Source organism: Nansenia antarctica (genome assembly GCF_963989245.1).
Source record: "Nansenia antarctica genome assembly, chromosome: 6".
Classification (NCBI taxonomy): Eukaryota; Metazoa; Chordata; class Actinopteri; order Argentiniformes; family Microstomatidae; genus Nansenia; species Nansenia antarctica.
Window position 1 is genome coordinate 49,855,324 of NC_137676.1, and position 25,305 is coordinate 49,880,628.

Genomic DNA, 25,305 nt, shown 5'->3' on the forward strand with positions numbered 1-25,305 from the left:
GCATTATAGAGGCAGGAATGGGGCCTGTGTGTGTGTGTGTGTGTGTGTGTGTGTGTGGGTGTGTGTGTGTGTGTGTGTGTGTGTATGTGTGTGTGTGTGTGTGTGTGTGTGTGTGTGTGTGTGTGTGTGTGAGTGTGTGTGTGTGTGTGTGTGTGTGTGTGTGTGTGTGTGTGAGTGTGTGTATGTGTGCAGTAACAGCTGCCACAGCACATAACATTATTCTGCTCTCACACCCCCTTAACTGCGGTACACAAAAAATATGTACGACATGTCCTCTCCCCTTCCACTTCACCAAGCATTGAACGGCATACAGAAATCATCAGCACTGTGTGATAGAAATATTATTGATAGAAATGTTCTAGACATAATACTGCTGTATTGCTTGCAATTTATTATGGACATTTGTTGAGTACTATTGCTATTTGAAGGTTGGAAGTAGAATGTGGGAAACAGTACTTGTGACACCTGTTAATGACAATTACTTGGTCTCTTTATGACGTTGAACCCAGTGTGCGCTCCGGCCCTCTCAGAGCGAATTTACGAATACACCCAATATGTTCCAACCGCCAACCGCCCTGTCTTTGTCCTTGGCTGGGGCATGATCTGTGTGAATCCTTCCATATAAGGGAGGGGGTTTGTGGAGCTGTGCTTTAGAGATCTCACTGAATTCTCTCTGGTGTGCCTCTCTGCTTGCAAGTATAATAAACTTCTATTGTGAATCCCTTTGCTGAAATACTACAGTGGAGAATTTCCATGACAATTGAATGGGACTGACTCCTCCTATTCATAAGCATAATGTGTGTAGTATTCTACCATTGAAACTGCAGAAAACTGTCTAAATCCCAATGCAAGACCCAATGCACAGTGGATTGACTCATATGCATTGCATGAAGCATGTGCATTTTCAATGCACAGCAGTAATGACTGTACATAAACTGATAAACAAACGTTGCACATGGTTTCAACTATCAAGTGTGCAGTGCACTCCATCTTGCTGTTAGAAGGTGAACATACAGTGTACAGTGTTGTTTTCTTTAGTGCTGCTCTGCAACGGATGACCTCATGACCTTTTTGAGAGAATGGAATTTTAGTGTTTTTGTGTTTTCCTGTGTTGAGCTATGGCAGGATAAAACTACACTTACACAACTAGAACGATACTAACTAGACCTACCACCTACCCTCAGCATTTCATATTTCATAAGGAGATTATCTGGAGATGTGTTAAGAGCCCAGTGCAACTTGATTCGGCACAGGGGGAGCTCTGCTACTGGTAATGAATGCTGGTGGATAATCTTATCCACCAGCATTAAATTAGCAGTGTGATACACTTTCAGAGCTCTCCCTGTGCATAATCAAGTTGCACTGGGCTCCCAGTGCACAGTGGACAAGTACAGCCTCTCTCTGTAAGTGTCAAATGATTAGATGCTTGTGGTCACCACTTACTTGTCAATGTGAGAACCTGGGCAAGCACTATTTTCTGCTTTTCTATTAGTGGTTAAAATACTGTTTTAGAGATACTGTGCTTACACTGAGCACGGAACATTTCTTTATTGGCTATGATGAATGATCTAATCAATGCATTTAAGAGCAGTATATCCAACTCAGATAAGCACGCACACACGCGCACACACACAGACCTAACGCCCCCCCCCCCTCCCGGTTGTATCAATGATGTCATTATTTTTCTAACCGTAGCGGGGAGGAGACTTTAAATGATCCTAACGGCTGAAACTCCCCTTTAACCAATAGCGATCGGGCGCAAGAATCTCAAACGCGCTTGGTAGACCTATGGGAGCCTGGGAGGGTCTTCTGTGTGTCAGATTCGTTCCTTGGCAATAATTTACTCTCCGATTAGTCCACTGCGGTAAGGGAAGGGCGACAACGAAAGAAAGAAAAAAAGACGGAGTATCTTTAGATTTGACAGCAATATAAGCGGGGAGAGGTAAGATATTGTAAAGTATTTTCCTGACATTTCATTTTCTATCTCTTTGAAAAAAAAAAAAATGTTTGAAGCCGAGGTTTCGAGTCTCTAAAGTAAGTAGGGATCTCATAAGGAAAAGTAGGTGGCAGCTGCCTGGAAGAATCAACAGCTTGGACCAGCCCTTGTATTGCGCGTTGATTTGTTTCCCAGTATTTCTCAAATTATTGTGACATTTTTGTCACACGTCTGACTTTGGCAATGTGGAGTCTTTCGCGCAGTCCTTTAAAAAATAAATAAATCCAACAATCAATCGTTGTGAAGATTTCAACATGAATAGGCTAGTTGGCCAAATATTCAGAAAAGCAGCAGACAGCCACTTGTGTGTATTCACTTATCTAGAATAATTGTTTTGTGGCTTACGTGTTTGTTCTGAAGTTTCGCGTCTTTTCTTGGGGGAAACCTGTTTGGCCAGTAAAGTCATTGTGGGTCTTTTTTTCGAGGCGTTTCGAGTAATCATCATGTCACTCTTGGAATGCAAGAATCCGAAACTTGTCACTTTCACGCCTTGGCTTTGGTTAACCCGTTCGGTGCTTCTGGTAGGCTATGATTCAGCTGGCTTTGCTATTGAAAAGCTACGGTTGTTTCCTTACACAAGCAGTTGTCTGTCCCGAGGACATTCCTCTGTCGGAGTCACCACACCCTTCTGACAGTCCGCAGTAGCCCTGTTTCTCACAGCGGCGTCAGACCTTCTGCCTGGTCGACAGATCAGCTTCTGCTGTGGCCAACTCCTTTTCGTGACGTTAGAATTATAAGGTTCTATCTCTATTTTTGTCAAAATTGAGTTTTTTTGTTTTTTACATAATCTGATCCATTGGGTGTTTATTAATGCCTGTGTGGTGTTATTTTTAAAATGTAGTTTTTTTTTTTTTTTGTAATTAATAAAACACAAAGGTTCCATCTCACAAAACATAATGGAATGTAAAAACTTTGACGCTCAATATCTCTGAACTACCCTATCTGAACTACCCGATAGAACCTTATAATTCTAAGCTCTCGTTTTGTCGATGTCATGTTTGGTATGTCTAAAAACGGGTTAAAGCAAACAGCAACAGCTCTGCCCAACAGGTCAGCGGACCTTACTGTGACTACAGATTAGATTAGCCTATCCATCACATGACATCATGCTACAGCTTCTTCTAATGTCATATCATTTGCTGGTGTCGACTGGTGTTGTTTGCCGAGGAATGCGCTTCTCTGCCATTGTGTATGATGATGTCATTGTGGAACAGCTGACTGCTGACAAGGCAACTCAAACAGGTATTGTGTGCAGCCTGCTAGCGAATACACCCCCCCCCCCAACACACACACACACACACACACACACACACACACACACACACACACACACACACACACACACACACACACACACACACACACACACACACACACACACACACACACACACAGGGGGAACAGGGAAGTTAACCATGTACTTGAATCTGGCAAATGATGCAACTGTGTATCTAGACCTACCTATCTCACACATGTATGCCTCACCCTCAGCTAGTGTTCCATATCTGATCAGTTAGTGCTGGTCTTGTCAGTCGCTGAAGGGTTATGTGTCACCCATAACGTTAATTTTTTTCCGTCCTCATTATTGAGGTCAGGTAAGATGGTTGAGTTGCTCGGTAGGTCAGTGTGAAAGGCAAAGATGATAGAAAGCCATAATGGCCCATGTAGTCACACCACCACCACCCCATATCACCCTGGGGTGCACTTCAGTGTTATTGCCTGCGGATGAAGCTGATGCAGACGTGCTATTGTACAATAGGTAGCCTAGATGACGCACAGTAGTCTACCCCCCATAGAGATGGAGGGTCAGGGGCATCAGTGGTTCACACATGATTGAGTTCTATAGAACCAGAGGAGATAGAAGTCTGTCTACACAGTACAGTGTTTGGTTTGGATTCACTCAGCTTGCCCTGTGGACTGACTGTTGACTGACTGATGACATACTCGCTGTGATCTCAGTACACCCAGGAGGCTAATGCCTTCTTCTTCTGTTTTCTGCTCCATGGTCGCACGCACATCAGTTTTGTTGGCTTATAATCAAAGCATTATGAAAAAACTCAATCACCCAATAAAGCACTTCTTTCATAATATTGTAATGCTATGTAGGTTTGCTAGTTAACCGTTTCCCAGCCTTGATATTAGCATAGACATGACAATTGTGCCCTTGCCGTGACTTATCCACTTACCTTACAGTATATTTTCACTGTACAGTAACCACGTCTGTACAGTAACCACGTCTGACATTTGCGCCACCAATCTGTATCTTGATTCAAATCTCTGTATCTTGAGAGATCATCGTTCTGGTAACTACCTTGAGCAAGGTAGCGGCTTGAACTGTGGTCAATGAACTATCTTGATAAACTACTCTCAGTTTATTGGGGGGGGGGGGTGTGTGCGTGCGATGTCATGTCTGGTGTGTGCCAGTATGAACAGGAGTGCAGTGCCTTAGGATATGGGACATTAGCTCCCTGGCGGTGACATCACACTGCAACACAGGAAATGGGAAAGAGATGGAGAAAAGAAACAGTAGTCGAATAAGGGAGTAGGAGAAGTGTGGTGAGACACACTCAGTCAGAGAGTAGCACAGGAGTTTTGCTGAGAAGGGGTGATTTTTTTCCCCCCAACTCCTAATTAGTTTCTTTGCCAGAACGTCCATGATTAATTAATTCATGTATTTATTTCATCTCATGGAATATTAATCAAAGCATTCCATTTGTTCCATTTGAGTTTCTCCTCATCTTGAACGAGTGCTCTCTTGCTTCTCTCTCTCTCTCTCTCTCTCTCTCTCTCTCTCTCTCTCTCTCTCTCTCTCTCTCTCTCTCTGTGTAGCCCTCTGTGAAGCTGGTGGGTGGATGACTGGATAAATCTCTCTCTTATATTTTCTCCTCCTGTCCCCAGCTCTGAGTTGTGTGACAAATTGGGCAGGGAGAGTCTCTATGGCTCTGTCCTATTTCAGTCTCTGGATGGCTGCACCCTGCCAGTCTCTTTCATCTGTCATCCCACTCCCATCCTTCACCCTACCTACCCTCCCACAGGATGGTGACTTGGACCCTGCTCAATTCTGACCCCTAGTCTCTTCTCATATTCACATTGATGTGCATTGATCTGATTGGACTGAATAACGCCAATTATTCAGCGGCGTTCCAGTACTGCCAGTGTCCTCCTGCTGTTGAACTCTGCTGTCCTTTGTGAGAAAGTCGGAAGATCCAATCACGGCAATGAGAGGCGTGAGGTCTCTGAGAGAGTAGGCTGTATCTCAGACTGAGTAGAGAGAGAGTTGAGTCACCTGTGTGTGAACTCTGTGGCCTGTGTGAACTCTGTTCCAGTTCTTCAGTCACCACTTTCCTAGTGTAGTTGCGCACGCACACACACACACACACACACGATGCGTACATGTGCATGTTTGTGTGGGCTGCTTGAATATGTTAATGTATAACCCGTCCGCTGTGTCACAAGTGGATGAGAGAGAGGGGAAGAGGAGAGAGAGAGGGAGATAAAGAGTAGCGGGGGAAGGGTGTTGTGTGCTTTGGGGCTGGAAGTGGGTGAGACATTCCTCTTAGCTTACCCCCCCAACCAACCATATGGACCTATACTAACGTCTCAAGCTGTCACTGTTAATGTTACATAACACTGTATTTCACTTAGAAAAACAGCTACGTTTTGTAAAACTGGATGTCATGACTCATTAACTTAACCAAATGTGTCTCACCAGTAGCTGTAGGCATATATATGTGTGTATGTTGTTTGAGTAGAAAATGTGCTCCCTTTTGTAAGTTCAGAGCCCAAAGCTAAGCTGCTCTCTAAACGGAATGTCCAGTAAATGTGTCAGTCATACTATCTCTTCCTAGATCACTCTGGTAGTGAGTATAATGATGCTGACATTGTGGTTAATAGCACATTAGCACATTATTACAGTCATTGTTCATGCTGTCAGCAGAAGGCTTGGTAATAAGCCCTAGTGACATTTGATACAGCTCGAATTATCATTGATTCCAATTCCAATGTTTTGGTTGGACTGCTTATTGTCCAAATGATTGATCTAGTCAAGTGAACACTGTGACTGTCTCGGAGGCTTGTTCTCGTCAACGCTTTGTGGTTTCAGTTAAAACAAACTCAAAAGGTCATTTGGACCAGCCAGTCCGTCCTATCATATCATACCGTCATGACATACTGGAATACTGGATCCAAACATGGTCATGTTTAGCTGACTGATCTTTAGCCATGCTGCCAAACCCTGCTTCAGGGAGACTGATGCTGTGGAAATATTTGTGATATTTTTAATTTAGCTAGGCCTGATCACTGAGCTGACATATTTGTGGAAACAATTGGTTGATATAACCTTGATCAACCACAAATCAGGGAGTGCACAAGTTAAATGTATTTGAACAGGACCTTCCATGTGGGGTGTGGACTAGAACAGGACCGTACATGTGGACTAGAACAGGACCGTACATGTGGACTAGAACAGGACCGTACAAACAGACTGAAGCTCAGCTTCTACCCCAGGGCCATCCAGGCCCTGAACACAGCAAAGACCTAGGTTCTGTGCCCTGGACAGTCTGGACGGATTGATGGCAGCTGCTGGATTGAAAAAATCAGGTGTAGTGCTGAGGCACAAATGTGTACATTTCAAGCCTGCAAACTGCGACACTTTAAATGAATGTGCAATAACACTATGTGCAATATGACAACCCTAGTCGTCTTATCTGTACAGTATAGTATAGTGGATAGTGTACATAGCCTTTATTTATGTAAAACAGCTCCTTTCCCCTTTTTTTTTTTTCTTTTTTTTTTTTTCTTCTTTCCTAGCACCAGGGGAGCCACCCCTCCCAAATTTCTTTGTTTGGTACCTGTACTATAGCAATGACAATAAAGACCATTCATTCATTCATTCACATGTGGACTAGAACAGGACCTTACATGTGGACTAGAACAGGACCTTACATGTGAGGTGTGGACTAGAGGACTGGTATCATGTAGTCATCTCCTGAGTCAGCAGAGCACACCTGGTTAATATGTGACTGGACTGATTTCGCAAACCACCTAGGAGAAGGGAAAGTTAGGTGTGTGTGTGTGTGTGTGTGTGTGTGTGTGTGTCCACGCACTCACTGCAAACAGAGAGTGGAATGAGAACTTTGCCCTCTCCTTTCCCACACAAGCCAAGCTAAACCGTTATGTGAGGCAGATCGAGTCAGCCAAAGAGTCTATCCCACTGAGATCTCTCACTCTCAGGCACACACACACACACACACACACACACACACACACACACACACACACACACACACACACACACACAGCCAGATCATGTGACTAATGCTTGAGACTGGCCCAGTATTTGTACTATGGCCAACCCCAGACACTGAGGACTAGTCAGTAACTACAGAGGAAAAATGACTAATGTTATTCTGGGCATTACTCAGCTCGTCACATGACTGAGTTGTTACCGTCCTTGTCAGTGATCGCTCCGTGTCATGGGGGAAACTACAGCCAATTGGGCTGAAGGGCTGGAGCTGTGCACCACTGCTTCAGTTGGTCCTCTCTGTCTGTCTCCAGGTTGATATTGATGTTGATATTGTCAAGAGGAGGACAACGGAGAACATCCGACCGTGTCCTGGTTTAGACTTTCGGTAGGGTCTGATTGCAGAGGGACGAGGTAGATATAAATTCTCAAGAGCTAATTTTCAAGTCAGCATCTCTAGGATACGAGTTGAAATGGAACCCATGGCGGTGGTATGGAGTATGTTGATCGTTGTTAAATATAGGATGATGTGTGGCCTGGGGTGGTCCAGTGGTCTAGCACCGCGCTCTACAGTGTACAGATATGCCCATGCACGGCATGGGTTCGAATCCGGCCCATGCCCTGCTGACATGCCCTCTCCTCTTTACTTTCCTGTCTACCTTCACTATCTCTATCCAATCAAATGAAAAAATATGAATGGGAATGCCCCACTCAGAAAAAAAGAAATAACCCTGAGAAAAATATAATATATAGGATGATGTGTCATGTCACCTTTCCGGTTCTAGCTACGACGCCACCACCATGCAGTCCAGTGTCCCTTCACCTCATCTTACTGACGCACCACAGCTCATTAAACTGTTTACAAGAGGGAACAGAATGGCTATAATTCTCAGTTCATGCACGACCATACCATCATTAAATACACACCCATTATTACATTCATACTCGAACACCATTAACACACACGCCCATTATTTCTTTGGGGTTTGGAAGAGAGGGGTAGAGGCAGGGTGGCTGTGGTCCACCATCATTGTGCAAACAATTTCTGTGGACATGATGTACTTAGGCTTGTGGTTTCTTTGTTTTTGGTTACAGATTTCATTGAAGCTGTCTCTTGTATTTGGATGAAGGAAGTGGAGAATTACTGTTATTGATTTATATTTTCTGTTTAATTGTACACTTATTGCTTTGGCCATTAGAAAGCTCAATTGTATACTAATGAGGCTTGTTAGAAATGACTTACGGGAGAAAGCAAAGTGACAGAGTGAGAGAAAGAGAAGAGAAGGAGAAAAGAGAGGACTATCAGCAGACCAGTGCCCCTCACAGCCGTGGCACGGGGAGTGCTCCATGTCACCTGAGACATGCTGTGAACAAATGTGACAGTCTGATCATTTGGTCCGCATGTCGGCAACCAATCAAAACGTTCAGACTTTCTTTTGAAACGCGGAACTATCTACGTTGTTGAGAATCACAACACAAACTCGCTAGTCAAGCCAAAATACTACAATGGATTCGGTTAGGGATGTCCCGATCCGATATTGATATTGCATATCGCTGCGGTATTGGTCCTGAATGCTGGGTCGCAGATCGCACCAGAATAAAAATAGGCTGCGATCTGCGTGCCCGATCTGGCGTGTCACTCACGTGATGACAACAGTAGTAGTCAGTAGGGCTGCACGATTTGGGGGAAAAAATCGAATTGCGATTATTTGGACAGATATTGCGATTGCGATTTAATTTGCGATTATTATTTTTTTAAATAGCAAAAAAAAAAAAGGAAGTTTTTGTAAAGTGTGGCCATATCTCCGGCTAGGAAGGTCGTATCAACGTGCAGTTTGTTTGTACGTCTTCAGGGGACTTAGAGGCTCCCTCCTCTAGCACCCCCACAGCCCGAGCTACGAGTGAAAGAACTACACTTACATTGGGTTGCTTTAAAGTTGGGTTGCTTTAAAATCAAGCTTCAGATTAAAACATGTGATGGAGCATTACTAACCTGACTCAGGTGGTTTGTTTCACACAACCATCTAGGAAAGCTTAATTGGAAGCTGTTTGGAAAAGGGCAGGTACTTTCAAAAAATACTTGGCAGGTGATTGGATGAATCTGTCTATCACCTTCTATCATGGGCTAATTTCAGAGAGCATTACCACATGATACCATCAAACTGTTAACTGCTCTTATGCCATCAAACTGTTCTAATGCAAGGATGAGAACTTAAAAGATATGAATTGGAACAACATATTTATGTATGTTTTTTTAAACAGCTGCCATTTTGTTTCTCTCAAGTGTCAATTTTTTTTGAACAATTCCAATATGAAAATAAAATAGGACCTTTCTACAAACAAGGTTATTTAATTATGGCTCAGGAGCAGCATCTAAATATTGCACATACTGCAATCAAGTTAAATAAAGTGATAATAAAAATGTCCAGTAAAAAAGAATAGGTCCTTTCTGTAAACATTGAAATAGATAAAGCTCTTCAACTCGTCGTAATGTAGGCCTATGTAAGTGCACGGCTCGACCGCAGATCGGTTGTTGTTGCATAGTACTCCACATGTTTCAGCTCCGTACGTGCGGGATGGAATCACATTATCTTTTATCCAGCGTTTGGATTAGTTTTTTAAACTCTTCGTTGCTCACAGTGTTAATAGACACCATGTCTTTAGCGAGGTAATGCGTGATGGAATTGGTTATTTCACGGTGCCTTCGTGAGCCCTTTTCATACGGGGTAACATCCGCAAACGACTCTAAAACTCTAGTTTGCTTAACGTTAGACTGGGCTACGGGCCTTTCACTTAACTCTCCGTCATAGAGCTGCCCGTGGTACTTTTTCAAGTGCTGATACAGGTTTGTGGCGTTGCGTCTGGATGTAGCGACTGTTCCACGACAGGTCGTGCCCAACACCTGCTTTTGTTGCACATCTGTCGTCCTAAACCCGAAATACTTACAACAGAAGTGCTGTTTTTCTTCGGGACTAAATCGTTGCTTCTGGCTCTGCTGAAGTCATTTATCCACCATGAATGTTGCTAGCTACCGAAACGTGGGCGTTTCACGTGCGATGTTGTTGTTGTGCGTGTGCATTCATTGACATTGACGTTCATTGACATTGACGTTCATTGACGTTCATTGACGTTGAATCCGACGCGCTGTATGACGTATCCCATACGGCTAGTGGTGGTCGACTCTAGTGGATAGTGAGTTGGACTTGTGATCGGAAGGTTGTGAGTTCAAATCCCGCCTGAAACCACACCACTACTAGTGTGCCCTTGAGTAAGGCACTTAGCCCTCAGTTACTCCAGGGGGAATGTCCCTGTAATTCGTAATTGTAAATCGCTTTGGATTAAAAGCGTCTGCTAAATGGCAAAAAAAATAAAAATAAAAAAGAATCGCAGGCAAATCGCAGGCTTTGCGATTAGCTAATCGCATCATTTCAAATCGCGATTTCGATTTAAAATCGATTAATCGTGCAGCCCTACTGGTCGGGGCGCATAGGTGGCGTAGCGGGTTAAGCGTCGACCATGTAACCGCAGAGTCCCCGGTTCGAATGCGGCCGGGGACATATCCTGCATGTCATCCCTCCTCTCTCTCTCACCCATCCTTCCTTTCTTCTCCACTTTATCTGTAAATAAAAATAAAAAATATGAGTGGGACTGCCCCACTCAAAAAAAAAACTTTAAAAATAAAAAAAATAAAAATAAAGTAGTAGTCAGTGGTCACGAGCATGAGAGTTGGCTAGTAGCTACCTGTGTGTAATGAGTCTGACAATATCATGATGCCAGCTGGTGAAATCATAAACCATTTGCTTAAGTAATTTTTCGGTTATTTACATAGTCTGAAACTACAGATGGTAAGCTTTCAAATGATGCATCATACATTGAAATCTGATTTTTTTTTAAAGACGACACGAGTATTTGAATGTTGGTGCACCAAATGGCAATGCGACAGGAGAAAAGTGACTGATCAAACAACAACAAACGCTGCTAACAGCTAGCGGCTAACAGTGGAACAATGCTAGGAACTTCTAACTGCGTTTTTATATCATCACAGCATGCTGAGAGAACATGGACATGCTAAAAACACATACAGTAACTACACATAATTAGATGAACACACAGTCCTTGCTTTTGAACACGTCCTAAAACGAAGGTATGTTTACAAGTCATTATCACTTACCGGTAGCCTGCAGCAAACGAGAACAGTTAATCCAATCCACAGATTATAAGTATTTAGTGATCGTTAAACAGTTTTTTATTATATCGACTCTGTACTTTAAAACTTCAAGTTGCCTGTTATGAAAAAAAACTAAAACCAGAAGGCACTAAAACTAGAAATCAGACTATTTTTTCTACAATGCTGAATGCTGCTGTTTAAATAGTTTTAACTGTAAACCAGTTGGTCACTGAGTACTGCAGAGTACTGTTTTTGTTGCTTGTATAAAGGCTGGCAGTCTTTAATAGCCAACTGTTGTTGTGGACTATACTGGGGAAGTATTTGTTATTATTCAGAAGTAAAACAATAAATACAAATATCGGATCGGTATCGGTATCGCAGATACCTGAAGCCCAGGTATCGGTATCGGTAGTGAAAAAATGGGATCGGGACATCCCTAGATTCGGTGAGTAAACCCTGACTACTACCTAGTTAACTATTAAACTACTTAACATTGTTAGCAGGTTCACAAAACAAGCTCACATTTAAAAAATCTTTTTTGTGTGAGTCCGATCATTACGTCGGACCCCGACATGAGGACCAAAGCTTTAGAATGTGCCACAAATGACGTCATGGCATCAAGCTTCATCAGTGCAGCGTGGGTGGCCATTGATATCAACCATGCTCTATGTTGAAATGGCTCTGCTGTTTGGCTGTTTCTATCACTGCAAACTCACCTTCTAAAAGTCATAAAATGCCATCTTGCATTGTGCGCGCTATGACCCCTTTTACAATTATTGTGTGTGAGTTCTACTGCAGTGACAGTATGATGTATGGAGCTGAGCAGCAGCCTGCTATCACACGGAACAGGTGGCTCTCTCCTGAGACAACACAGCAACGGTGGCCTGATTGTGTGTGTGTATGAATATGTTTATTCTGGTTTCTAAAAATGCTGCCCGTTGTTGAAGTGAGGAGGAACAAGGCCTTGAAAGAGCAGCAGAGGACACACAATCACGCACGCACGCACACACACACACACCAGGGTTTCCGTTAGAAAAATTTGCCGTCGGACATCGTGTCCGGGAAGAATTCGATTTACCAGACAAACGTGATATATTCCGGTCATCATATTAAAATATAATAATAAAAAAAATAAATAAAAATCATATTTCTTTTTTTCAAATCTAATATAGCTGTTTGCCGCGGTGATTACTGTTGTGTAGCGGCCTATATATGCCATTTAATGTCTATTTCTCATCCGATACGATTAGATGCGAGCTATATAATATATAATAATATAACATGATTTGACGCATGCGCGCTATGCCATGCGTCAAATCCAGCGCTGAACGGGCGCCTCACTGGGAACTGAACAGACAGCATCGATCAATGAACGGACTCCACATTACGTTAACTGAAGTTTGTTAAATTGTTTGGGATTAATGTGAGTTTTCTATTTTCTCTTTCCAGTTTTACCCTTTTTTTAAAATCAATAAAACAACGTCATTTCTATAACCAGGTCTCGCTGGTTGGGAAGGCATTTCGTTTAGCTCGGGAGTATGACAATGGGGAGAACATAACTGTTTATTGAGAAACAATTGATAGGCAGTCTGGGATACGTATATAAAGAAATACCACAATGTCTAGATGTATAACATTTTATTGAACAGTAACAGTGCAAGCATGTAGGCTTCTGGTGTGACACGGCTAGCCTAATTTCCGTTCATATGCCTTTTATCAGATAAAATAAAATAGAATAAAACTCTTTGAAAATAAATAGGCTTTAAATTAACTTGCAATGCGTATAGGCTAATTTCCGTTCGATGTTACAGCCTAGGCTATGCCTTTTCTCAGATAGATAGGGGATAGCCCTGCAAGCTCATCGTATGTCGTCCTGAAGACCGGCTGTTAGATCATATCGCTGAAGTTTGTCTCCATCTTAGTGTAAATGTTGTCCGTTTTGTTTGTTATCCTTGTTATTGTGCGATAAAGTTAAAGCGCTCCGCTTCGGGACACCATTTTCAGCTGAGCACCAAACACACACACACACACACACACACTCGTGTAACACTGCCCGAGAGAGAAGGACCCGCCCCCTTTAGTTAGCCTATAGCCTATAGGCTAACTAAAGGGGGCGGGTCCTTCTCTCTCGGGCAGTGTTCTGTGTGTGTGTTTGGTGCTCAGCTGAAAATGGTTAGAGGGAATTATTTTCACCGGACATTTATGTCCGACGAGTTTTCAACTTGTCGGACTTCCACTAATTTTACCGGACAAAGACCGGTAATTACCGGTTAACGGAAACCCTGACACACACACACACACACACACACACACACACACACACACACACACACACAAAGAGGCACGAGGACAAGAGGGGTAGTGGAGCTCACATAGACAGTATTGGGTCATCCTGAGGGCTCAACTGGTCTCACTGTGAACGGCCCAGCTAGGACAGAATCTTAAAGGGCCAGTCTTATGATTGATGTTGGATAGGCTGAGCAAAATAGGGATGGGCGACAACTTGCCCTCTGACGGTCCAGGTGGAATTTTGTTTATGATACGGTCACCAAGGGTTGATATAAAATATTATCTAATATTGTGATATTTGGAAATTATTATTATTATTATTATTAATTATTATTATGATATTTTGCAGAAAATACCCTGTAAAAGTGCTAAGGCAGATAAGTGAGCTACAAGTGCAATATATGAAATGCAAGGCAAAGCATCTAGCTGTGAAAACGTCTCTTTGTTTCACCAGACTATTTACAATACAGAGAGCTATTGAACTGCACAGCATTTTTGGTCATGCTGGCATGTCTCCACCATACAGTACTTAAGGATATTATCGTATATCGTTTCATTTTTTCCTAAAGTCATATCGTGATTAAGAAAATGTGGACATCGTCCAACGCTAGGTTTACCCATGCAATCCTGTGAGATGTACAGAGACATCATGATGGGGTTGGGGCTAGGCTTCGATTTGGAATGAATTATGAGTTGTGTCCTCATGGTAGGGTAAAGCTTCTGTTGTGTCCCCTCTGACTGTATGTCTGTGTATGACAGTATGGTGCTGTCTGCTGTTATGGCAGTGTAGTGAGTATTCTATGGTAGCCTATTAGGTCGGTCTGGCAGACAGTGACTGCGTTTACATGGACACCATATTCCGATTACATGCGATGTAGCAACTTGAATATTCCATTTACATGTTAATTGGCATATTCCCGTGGTTCGGCGGGACAATAGTTGTTACTATAGTAACGTTAGTGTTGGTAGCTTGGTTGTGGTCGTTGAGCGGGCGTTAACCCACAGCTAAGCCATAATGCTTGTTTCCAACATAGTCCTCCGTTATTGTTTTCTCCTACTTGCGCTTTTTGAACCACAATTTAACTACAACACTCCTGCAGATCTTGTCCTCAACATTAGAAGACAAGAGCGAGAAGAAATAACGAACGAGTGTATCGCCTTCCAGCTTATGCCGTTCACGCCAGACAGAGTCCCCTGGAGACTGTGGATGGAGGTTCAGAGCCAAGACTGGTGGGAATGTGTCGTCCTAAAGGAGTTCACGGATGCAGACTGGAGAGAGAACTTCAGGATGTCCAGAGCCTGCTCCGATGTATCGGCCACCGATTTAAATCGGCCGATTTCACTCCAAATGACTCGATCGGTGATCGGCAAAAATGGCCGATCGCAAAAACCGATTTAAAAAAAATAAAAAAAATATTTTTTTTTTTTCCTGGGGAAGACAGATAACTGAACAGAAAACATAGGAGGACGTAACAGTATGTAAACCATGAAGGCCACGTTTATGATGTCTTTTATACAGCCATATCACTGACTTGGGCTTCAGGCCCTAACTGGGTGATAGGCCAGACTTTTACTATGCCATAAAAATGGGTCTGCGTTTGCTTGGTGCCTAATGGATCAAAACTTTTGTCTAAAAAGCAAAAAATATGTAGGCTATCCAGTCAGTAGGCCTACAGTTATGTATTTTTTTTAAAAATCGGTATCGGTATCGGTTGATCTTGAGGAAAAAAATCGGTGATCGGTATCGGCCCCAAAAATCCAGATCGGAGCATCCCTACTTTTAACAGACTGTGCGATGTTGATGGAACCGGTCATGTGTCATTCTGTTAAGGAGAATCGAGCATGCGCAGACGTAACTGAATATTCTGAAAAGGGTCATATTCTGATTAAGGTGTTAACATGTCACAATATTCCGATTCAAACAGGCATATGCCAGGGGGTCTTAATCGGAATATTGCCGAATTGGAATATGGCCATAATCAGGTTCGGTACCTGTTGTGTTGTCCTGTTTTTTGATATGTGAAAAAAGTATAAACGCACTTGCTGTGGTGACGAAACAAATTCCTATATGTGTAATGCATAGTGGCAATAAACGTTATCTCAATCTCAATCTCAACCTGTTAACATGACTCTTGCCCAATCGGAATATTGAGCATATTCCGATTAATACAGGAATATAGTGTGCATGTAAACGCAGTCAGTGTGGATTTAAATCAGTCAAGGCTCTTAGCAGATGTCCAGAGGGATGTCTCACCACCTACCATGCCATGTCTCCTCTTCATTATAAGCATCTCTTGGGAGGTCTGATCGGTGTGTACGCACGCACGCACACTGAACTGTAGCAGGATGGCCAAGGTGACATAGTTAGTTGTAGAAAGATATGGCACAGATAACATGTGAGTGTGACTGAGTTTGTCACAGAGTGTGCGTCCCTGGACTCGTTGCGTGGGCAGGCAGTACGGTATGTAGAGCATTGCGTCCATCCCTTCTCTCCCAGTCAAGCACTCCCAGGCCTCTGTGTTGCTCCGGCTGCTCCTGCAGTTTTACAGGCCAGTGTGTCCTTGCTGCTCAGGAAAGGACAGAGGAAAGGGAAGAGGAAAAAAGCCTTAGATAATTTCTCCCTCTTTTGTCAAATTAGCATACTACAAACTAGGGATGCTCCGATCTGGATTTTTGGGGCCGATATCGATCACCGATTTTTTTCCTCAAGATCAACCGATACCGATACCGATACCGATTTTAAAAAAAATACATAACTGTAGGCCTACTGACTGGATAGCCTACATATTTTTTGCTTTTTAGACAAAAGTTTTGATCCATTAGGCACCAAGCAAACGCAGACCCATTTTTATGGCATAGTAAAAGTCTGGCCTATCACCCAGTTAGGGCCTGAAGCCCAAGTCAGTCGATATGGCTGTATAAAAGACATCATAAACGTGGCCTTCATGGTTTACATACTGTTACGTCCTCCTATGTTTTCTGTTCAGTTATCTGTCTTCCCCAGGGGAAAAAAAATAAAAAAGATCGGTTTTTGCGATCGGCCATTTTTGCCGATCACCGATCGAGTCATTTGGAGTGAAATCGGCCGATTTAAATCGGTGGCCGATAAATCGGAGCATCCCTACTACAAACTGGTCAATGGTTTGCCTGATTTGAGGGTGTGAGAAGTGCACTGTACAGTGGATGATGTTTCAGCCTTTTTTCCCCCCACTCTGTTTTGTTTTGTTAACGTATAGGCGTATGTCTCTGTGACTGTTTTCAGATGGCTGCTATCCGTAAGAAGTTGGTGATAGTGGGGGACGGTGCTTGCGGGAAGACCTGTCTGCTCATCGTCTTCAGTAAAGACCAGTTCCCTGAAGTCTACGTTCCCACTGTGTTTGAGAACTACATCGCTGACATTGAAGTGGACGGCAAACAGGTATGTACTGGTCTGGAGCACACTGGAGCTCTGCAGGAGTGGAAGACGACTGCCTTAGTAAGGACCAGAATGTCTGTATTACATCAGGCAGTCTTAAGAGACAGAATCCCTGTTTCGAGAAGGTTCAGCCTGAACAAGAGCTGTGCAGATGTGGGCTAATCTTCATAACTAGGGATTGCTTTTTGGCTAGCTATTGGGAATGCAATGTGATAGGGGAGCAGTGATCCTGTGCCTTGGTCAGGCCGATTCTCTGTCTCTCTCTCTCTCTCTCTCTCTCTCTCTCTCTCTCTCTCTCTGAGAGAGTCTCACAACAGGAAATGGATCCGTTCACCGGCTTCCTCTGTGGGTTTGGAATACCCCCACCCTCCCCTTATGACTAATGCCTGATTTCCTGTTCTTGTTTCCTTTACTGTGCTAGAAGACCTTGGATTTGCTTGGCCTCCCCAAATCCTAACATTAAACATAAGGCAGTGAAGTGCTGAACCGACCTTAGATCAGTATCTCCAGGCAACTTCATTCTACTCCATAGTCTTGAGCCCTTTCTCAGTTGAATTTGTCCTCTCCTCCTCATCCTCCACTCACTTCTTGTCAAATGGTATTGGAGGAGAATATCTAAGGGGTAGGAAGCAAGTGTAGGAAGTGAGGAAATTAGTTTTTAACAATTGAGGGCCATAGGCCCAATCCCATTTCACCCCTTGGCCATTGATTTCAACCCTACGGGATCGTTTTGCATTCATGTGTAGAGTAGGGGTGTCTTAATTCTTGTTTTCATGTAGGGGTCGGGCCAATGGGTAGGGCTACATAGCCCTCAAAAACTGAGATTCAGACTCCAAAGAGAGCCACAGCCCTCTGTCTTGTGAAATCCCAGAATGCCTTGCAAATCATTGTCACGATAGAAAAATAGGAATCGCAGAAAGAGAAAACCACACATGTAATTATTTTCTTCCTTATTAAAGATTTTAAAAATTATGATAACCATCGGATTATTTTAAGTTCAGCCACGAAGTTGTTGCACTGTTGTCCTATATCAGTGCAGACTGGCAGGGTATGAGCAGGGGTTGCTAGCCTACAGAACACCGCTATTCTGTCATGGTCTGATAATGAAGCATTGTTCTTTTTTATTTGATGACTTCACTTGTTTGATCGACTGATAGCATGAAACTTAAGTTGGGGTTAGGGTTATAACTATGGTTATGGGCCATAGTCTCCGCCCTAGAGTGGGGCTTGGGGCCAATCAAACAGCACAACCGAGTGGTTTATGGGAAGATTGAGAACAAGCAAAAAAATCTAGCTCTGTCATACACTGATGTGAAAACTGAAATATCCATGACCGATCTCCAATTAAATTGAATAAATCAACAAAGAAACTAGAATTGTCAGGACGGGTCTGGGCGGACACTGACTCCTAAGAGACATCTAGTGGTTAGTTAATGCAAGTGCACTCAGCCAGCAGGGCTAGAGCAGACATCACTTTAGTTCTTCATGTCCCTGTCCCTCGGTGACCTGACTTCCGGTGGCGCTGCTCGGTAGCGACCCGGGCTGCCTCACTGCTGCCTCGTTCTGATGTTTGTTTGTTTTATCGTGTTTTTAGCAGTTTTATCGTGTTTTTAGCATTTTAACGCTGTGTGAGCCTGTATTCATACCTGTGTGGTAACAAGATGATGGTTTTAGCAAGACTACTGTTCATTATTTTTATCGTCTGGGAGCTTATTAAACAATGTCGCTCCATGCCGTCGAGTCGGGAATCCACGCCGGCGTTCCTCCGCTATCCCCGTGATCTACTACTGCTGCTGCGCTCCACCGACACACCTGCTCCCCAGCTACCGAGGGAGCTGTGGGCTCGGCCTCCGGACCACCACGGCCGCAGACTGAGGAGGAGGGGGAGACGCGGAGGGGTGAGGCAGCGAATGCGGAGAAGAGCGGACAGGCCACCTCTGCCTTCTATGGTTCTCTGCAACGCCCGTTCATTGAAGAACAAAGTTGACGAACTCCGATGCAACACCAGAGCCCAACACGAGTACCGGGACTCGTGTCTGCTCGTTTTCACCGAGACCTGGCTACAGAAAGACGTACCGGACTCGCTTGTGGACCTTGAGGGCTTCTCTCTCGTGCGCTCCGATCGGAACTCAAACTCCGGGAAGCGTATAGGAGGAGGCACCTGCGTCTTCATCAACCAGAAGTGGTGCTCCCAATACACTACAAGAGAGTCTGTCTGCAACCCTGACATTGAGCTGGTATGTTTAAGCCTCAGGCCCTTTTATCTTCCTCGAGAATTCGGGAATATTGTACTATGTACAGTTTACATTCCACCGAGTGGTAATGCTGCTAGAGCAGCCAGCGCGATAGCAGACTGTGTGCACAGACAATTGAAACGCACTCCTGAAGCACCTTGTTTTATTGCCGGCGACTTTAATCACTGTAAGCTTGAGTCTGCGCTGCCTGGATTCACGCAGTATGTTAAGTGTAACACGCGAGGTGAACGAATCCTTGATAAATGCTATGGCAATGTTAAGGACGCCTACACTGCCAGGGCTAAACCCCCGTTAGGTAACTCCGACCACAATGTTGTCCAGCTAATCCCCACGTATAAATCTCTGCTTAAAAGTAGCAAACCCCAAGTTAAAACAGTTCATGTCTGGAATGATGATGGCATTGAAACCCTAAAAGGCTGCTTTTCCTGTACCGACTGGGACCTCTTTCACGGTCTGGACCTTGAAGAGGCTACTGACACTATTACAGATTATATAAAGTTTTGCAGAGATAACGTGTTACCCCTGAAATCTATAACTGTGTACCCTAACAACAAATCCCATATCACGAAGGAAATCAAAAAGTGCATAGTTCAGAAGAGAATTGCATTCAGGAATAAGGATCTTTTGGCCATGAGGAACATCCAAAAAGAACTGAATCACAAATTAAGGGGGGCCAAGAGGAAACAGAAAGAGACATTTGAATCCCACTGCTCTTCTATGAACACTAAAAAACTATGGGACTCCATGAAACATATGACTAACATGGCCCCAGCTAAAAGGTGCCTTAGTGTCCTAAACGAGGGTGAAAAAGCCAATGAACTTAACAATTTTTATGCCAGGTTTGAGACTGCCGACTTCTCGATGGAGCAAACAGTGGCTCTTCAGGCGCTGCCTGAGTTGGAAGCAAGTATCACCATTGAGCAGCGCGAGGTACAGAGACTGTTCGCTAACACCCGCCCTAGAAAGTCCTCTGGACCGGATGGCATCTCTGGGCTCATGCTAAAGTCCTGCAGTGAGGAGCTGGCTGAGGCCTGGTGTCCTATCTTCCAGAAGTCTCTGGACTCTCACACTGTTCCGTCCATCTGGAAAGACGCTATCATTATTCCTGTTCCTAAGAAGGCTAGCTGCAAGGAAAATAATGACCTGCGACCAGTCGCTTTGACATCTGTTGTAATGAAATGCTTTGAAAAATTCATTATATGTAATGTGAAAAATGCAGTCAGTTGCTCTCTGGATCCTTTTCAGTTTGCGTATAGATGTAATACAGGCACAGATGATGCAACCTCAGCCATGGTGCACTTCATATCTAAGCACCTAGAGGACCCTACCTACTATGTCCGACTCTTATTTGTTGATTTCAGTTCTGCTTTTAACACGATACAGCCGCACCTTTTAATTGAGAAGTTAAATGGGCTTAATGTCCCCCCCCTCATTATAAAATGGTATCACTCCTTTTTAACTAACCGCACACAGCGGGTCAGTGTTAATGGCACTCTTTCGGAACCCAGAACCATAAGCACTGGTGCTCCTCAGGGTATAGTCAGTTCCCCTGTGCTCTTTACTTTATACACAAACGAGTGCAGAAGCACCTACCCTAGCAACCGCATCATAAAATTTTCAGATGACACTGCCATCCTTGCTTTAATCAAAAAGGACAGTGACCTAAATGACTATTATTCTGAAATCCAGAGGTTTGTTAAATGGTGTGATGTTAACTGCCTGGTTTTAAATGTTAAGAAAACTGAGGAGATGGTGTTCGACCCCAGAGGTGTTGGGGACCACAGGCCTGTGGTCATCCACAAACAATCCATCTCTCAGGTCGCCTCCTACAAATATCTTGGGGTTTTTATTGATAACTCACTCACCTGGAGCACTCATGTAGACAGCCTTTGTAGCAGATTACAACAACGACTACACTTCCTACGTCGCCTTAGAGTTCATGGTGTTGACCCAAAATTTATGCTACTTTTCTACCAGTCTGTCTTAGAGAGTCTCATCAGATACGGCATTACATCTTGGTTTGGTAACCTATCTGTAAAACTAAGGTCCAAACTGGTCCGACTGATACAGACTGCATGGAAGATCATAGGGGTGAAAGACCACTCATCCCTGCAGTCTATTTTTGAACAGGCTACTCTCAGACAGGCTAATAGAATTCTCATGAATCCCTCCCATGTCCTACATGCAGAGTATGAACTGCTGCCCTCTGGGAGGAGGTTCAGAGTCCCCCGCGCTAGATTAAATAGATTTAAAAATTCTTTTATTCCCGTTTCTGTTAAACTTTTAAACTGCACCAGATGAATGTAACTTATCTTGCTTATCATTTTATTTCCACTCTTGTTTTAATCAGGTCCGCCTTCTGTTTGTGTGCTAATATTCTGTATTGTCTGTTGCTCTTTGTTGTCTGTTGCTCTTTGTTGGCTGCTGTGGGGTGTAAGCCCAATACAAATTTCCCAGTGATGGGACAATAAAGTGACTCTTGACTCTTGACTTGACTTCATCTTCCTCTCTGATATCGCTTAATGCTAGATGATGACTCTCTTCCCATCTACTTTTCTATATATAGACTGGTAGCATTCTCCTATACACAATGTCCCACTGCTAGAAATGAGTTCCATCAGTAATAAAGGTGTGTGTGTGTGTGCATGCGTGCATACATAGAGTACCCTCCATAAGTATTGGAAAGAGCGAGCATTTTGTCTTTTACAATAACTATGACGTTAAAGTAGACATTATCAGCTTTAATTCAATGTTGTTGTTTTTTTGGGGATTGATTTCACCATTGAGAAATTACAACCCTTTTTATACATTGTCCCCCCAATTTCAGGGCACCTAAAGTATTGGAAAATTGGCTTGACAGGTGTTAAGTCAGATGTGTTCCTTCACAACATTGCCAAAATCAACAGTTTGTAACATTGAAGAATAAAGGAAGCACTGGTGAGCTCAGCAATCTGGCTGGTCGGCCAAGGAAGAATTCTATGGTGGATCAGGAACACTCTCCATGAGATGTGTATGTCTCATCTGTGAAACATGGTGGAGGGGGTGCTATGGTTTGGGCATGTATAGCTGCCACAAGAACTGGCTAACTTGTCCTAATTTATATTCTGAAGTGTACAGAAACATCTTGTCTACTCGGGTACAAGCAAATGCCTCCAAATTCATTGAGTCATTGAATTCATACTTTAAGTCAATAACACCAAACATGCTGCTATAGCAATCCGGGCCAAAAAGTGAAAAGTTCTTCACTGGCCAAGTCAATCTTCAGGTTTAAATCCAATTGAACATGCATTTCATTTCCAGATGATAAGATTTTAGATTTTACTTTATTTGGACATTATGATTTCTTTCCAATATTCATTCATTCACAATAGGGAGTATGTTTAAAAAACAACAACAACATTGAAGTAAAGCTGAGAATCACTACTTTGACCCCATTGTTTGATTTAAAATCCAAAGCGTTGGAGTATAAAGCTTCTCTAAAAGAAGACAACATGCTTCCTCTTTCCTTAAGGAGGGCACTGAATATGTAGCTAGGATGTGAATGTCCCTAGATTCTGTTGTCGTCTGGTTTTCCTCATATGCCCCAGGGAATGTGGAACAGTCAGGCGGGATCACGTGAACACAGCCTTCCACATTCCGATGGGAAAGATTCCGTCTGGTCTCGTTGGCAACAGGAGTGTTTTCCTCTCTGCCAGTCAGTCAGTCAGTCAGTCAGAAGCAGTGAGTGTGTGTTTAGAACAGCTACTGAGCCCAACTCAGCCATGTTAGGGAGTGGACTGAACTAGAACAAGGACAGAGGGATTGTCCAGTAGAGATGGGACCGAGAGGGCTGGTAACATGGACAAAACAAAAAGTTAGTGTGTACAGTCCACATTGACATTGTTCCCACTCCCCCTCCACAGTAATGGGTGAGTGTGTGGAGCAGGTCAACTCAGCCCCTCTGGGAGACTCATACATACCTGTTTGAGAGAAGCACCTATGGAGTCATCACAGCATCACTACTCTCTCTCTCTTTCTCAGGTGGAGCTGGCGTTGTGGGATACAGCAGGTCAGGAGGACTATGACAGACTGAGGCCTCTCTCCTACCCTGACACAGATGTTATCCTCATGTGTTTCTCTATAGACAGCCCTGACAGCTTAGGTAAGACCTGAGGACTTTGTCTTCACCCAGTATCGTAACTCACAAATATGTACAACCAATGGAAGAAAAGAAGGCAGAAGACGAGTTGAAGAAAATCTGACCCCTTTCTAAAAACGTGACTATGCCATGTCTGGCATTCTTATGATATCTTAACATCTCCTTCCATGGAAAATAAAATTCATGTTTTTCAAACAGGGTCGTGTCAGGGGGTCAATGTCACTCGTTTGTTTTTGTATTTCCCAAAAGGGGAAGGGAAACAGAATGTCCTCAGCTCTTTTCAGGGAATACTGTGATTTAAGTGAAATTTATGAGCATGTGTCTTTCCATCAGAGAACATTCCAGAGAAATGGACCCCAGAAGTGAAGCATTTCTGTCCCAACGTTCCCATCATCCTGGTGGGGAATAAGAAGGACTTGCGGAACGACGAACACACCCGCAGGGAGCTGGCCAAGATGAAACAGGTGTGTGTGTGTGTGTGTGTGTGTGTGTTCATGCTGTAACCATTCCGTCTTTAGGAACCCTTTCTTCATGGTTGTGGTTTATGGTTAACCCTCAACTGATTCACCTGGAGTCTAATAGCAACGTGTCTGTTAACCCTACAGGAGCCTGTCAAACCAGAGGAGGGCAGGGACATGGCTAACCGTATTAGTGCCTTCGGCTACTTGGAGTGCTCAGCCAAGACCAAGGACGGTGTCAGAGAGGTGTTTGAGATGGCCACAAGGGCAGCGCTGCAGGTCCGCAAACGCAAGACAAGGCGTCGATGCCTGCTGCTGTGAAGGGGAGGGGCTAAGAGGCCCATCCACTAGCGACTGACAGATGACCCGCACAGAGAAACCTTCATCAAACGGCTTCCTCGGACTGTATCTACCAACACACACACACACACACACACACACACACACACGCACACACACACACACACACACACACACACACACACAGCAGACGAAGATGAAAGACTCACACTTGTTGAAAGCAAAACAAATCAGCCTTTTTTACTCTTATTTTCTGTTCCATGTACTCACACTGTTTGTTTGTTCTTCTGCTGTACTTCACCAGCATATCATCCTCCTGTTTGTACGAGGGCTGTATGTATGTATGTATGTTTGTTTTTTTGTATTTATGTGCATATACTTTACATATAATTTCACTGCCATTCTGTAACTGCCTCTGTGTTCTGACTGAAGTATTGTTTACAAAAGAGGAGGGACGGCTCAATCTCACAGAAGAATCACCTTGGGTCTCCTCTGTAGGAACAAACACATGACAGCAACCTATTTTCTAGACAAAAAACAAACATGAAAGTTCTCATTGATTAGGGTGGTATCTTCTGTTTTGTAGAACGTTATCTCCGGTTTTGGCAGACTGAACACCCCTGCTTCTCCCTAAAGCCACAGCGTCTCATACTGTACGTCTCCCAGATAGGAAAGCTCCACCGCTATTCATGACTAGAATGTTCTTTTCCTGAAATTGTCTCACCGAATTGAACTCCTTCACTACTACTACTAGATATAATTGTGAAACAGCAAGGGGCTGTTTGCATGTGGAGGTTTAACAGGATGTCCTGCTCTCGCCCTCTTTCTCTCATGGTGAGAGTGTTCGCTGGCTCCAGGGGCACAGTAGGTTATTGTTAGATGTACAATAGAGCCAGTCATACTCAGCCTCACACAAACTCACTACTGACCCAGCCAGTGACACAGGAAGAGGTCCTCCCCCGTAGCAGTCCCTCTGTTATCCTTCATATTTGATTCTAGAGACTATGTAGTTATGTACATTGTGTGCATTTTGCTGAATAGAAA

The 25,305-nt window shown here is 43.6% G+C and overlaps 2 protein-coding genes across 2 annotated transcripts in view; one reads left to right on the plus strand and one right to left on the minus strand.

The window, feature by feature from the left end:
* The window catches only part of LOC308160661 (chemokine-like protein TAFA-2), a gene marked incomplete at its 3' end in the record, with an annotated part of 89,860 nt that extends 85,628 nt beyond the window's left edge, over nt 1-4,232 (minus strand). Inside the window, exon 1 of the mRNA XM_080534604.1 lies at nt 4,183-4,232. The remainder of the gene's footprint in view (nt 1-4,182) is intronic.
* On the plus strand, nt 1,851-24,456 carry LOC308160045 (rho-related GTP-binding protein RhoA-D-like). The gene is made up of 5 exons (XM_080533901.1): nt 1,851-1,942; nt 16,958-17,113; nt 23,386-23,506; nt 23,837-23,967; nt 24,109-24,456. Exons 2-5 carry the CDS (start codon nt 16,958-16,960, stop codon nt 24,280-24,282), a joined length of 582 nt encoding a protein of 193 aa, XP_080390027.1. The 5' UTR covers nt 1,851-1,942; the 3' UTR covers nt 24,283-24,456.
* Nucleotides 24,457-25,305: the final 849 nt, after the last annotated feature.

Bases quoted from the DNA above. Each gene is read 5' to 3' on its own strand.
- LOC308160045 (XM_080533901.1), top strand. From the start codon at position 16,958: ATGGCTGCTATCCGTAAGAAGTTGGTGATAGTGGGGGACGGTGCTTGC. The intron at 23,507-23,836 runs GTAAGACCTGAG...TCTTTCCATCAG, and splicing joins AGACAGCCCTGACAGCTTAG to AGAACATTCCAGAGAAATGG. The intron at 23,968-24,108 runs GTGTGTGTGTGT...TTAACCCTACAG, and splicing joins AGCTGGCCAAGATGAAACAG to GAGCCTGTCAAACCAGAGGA.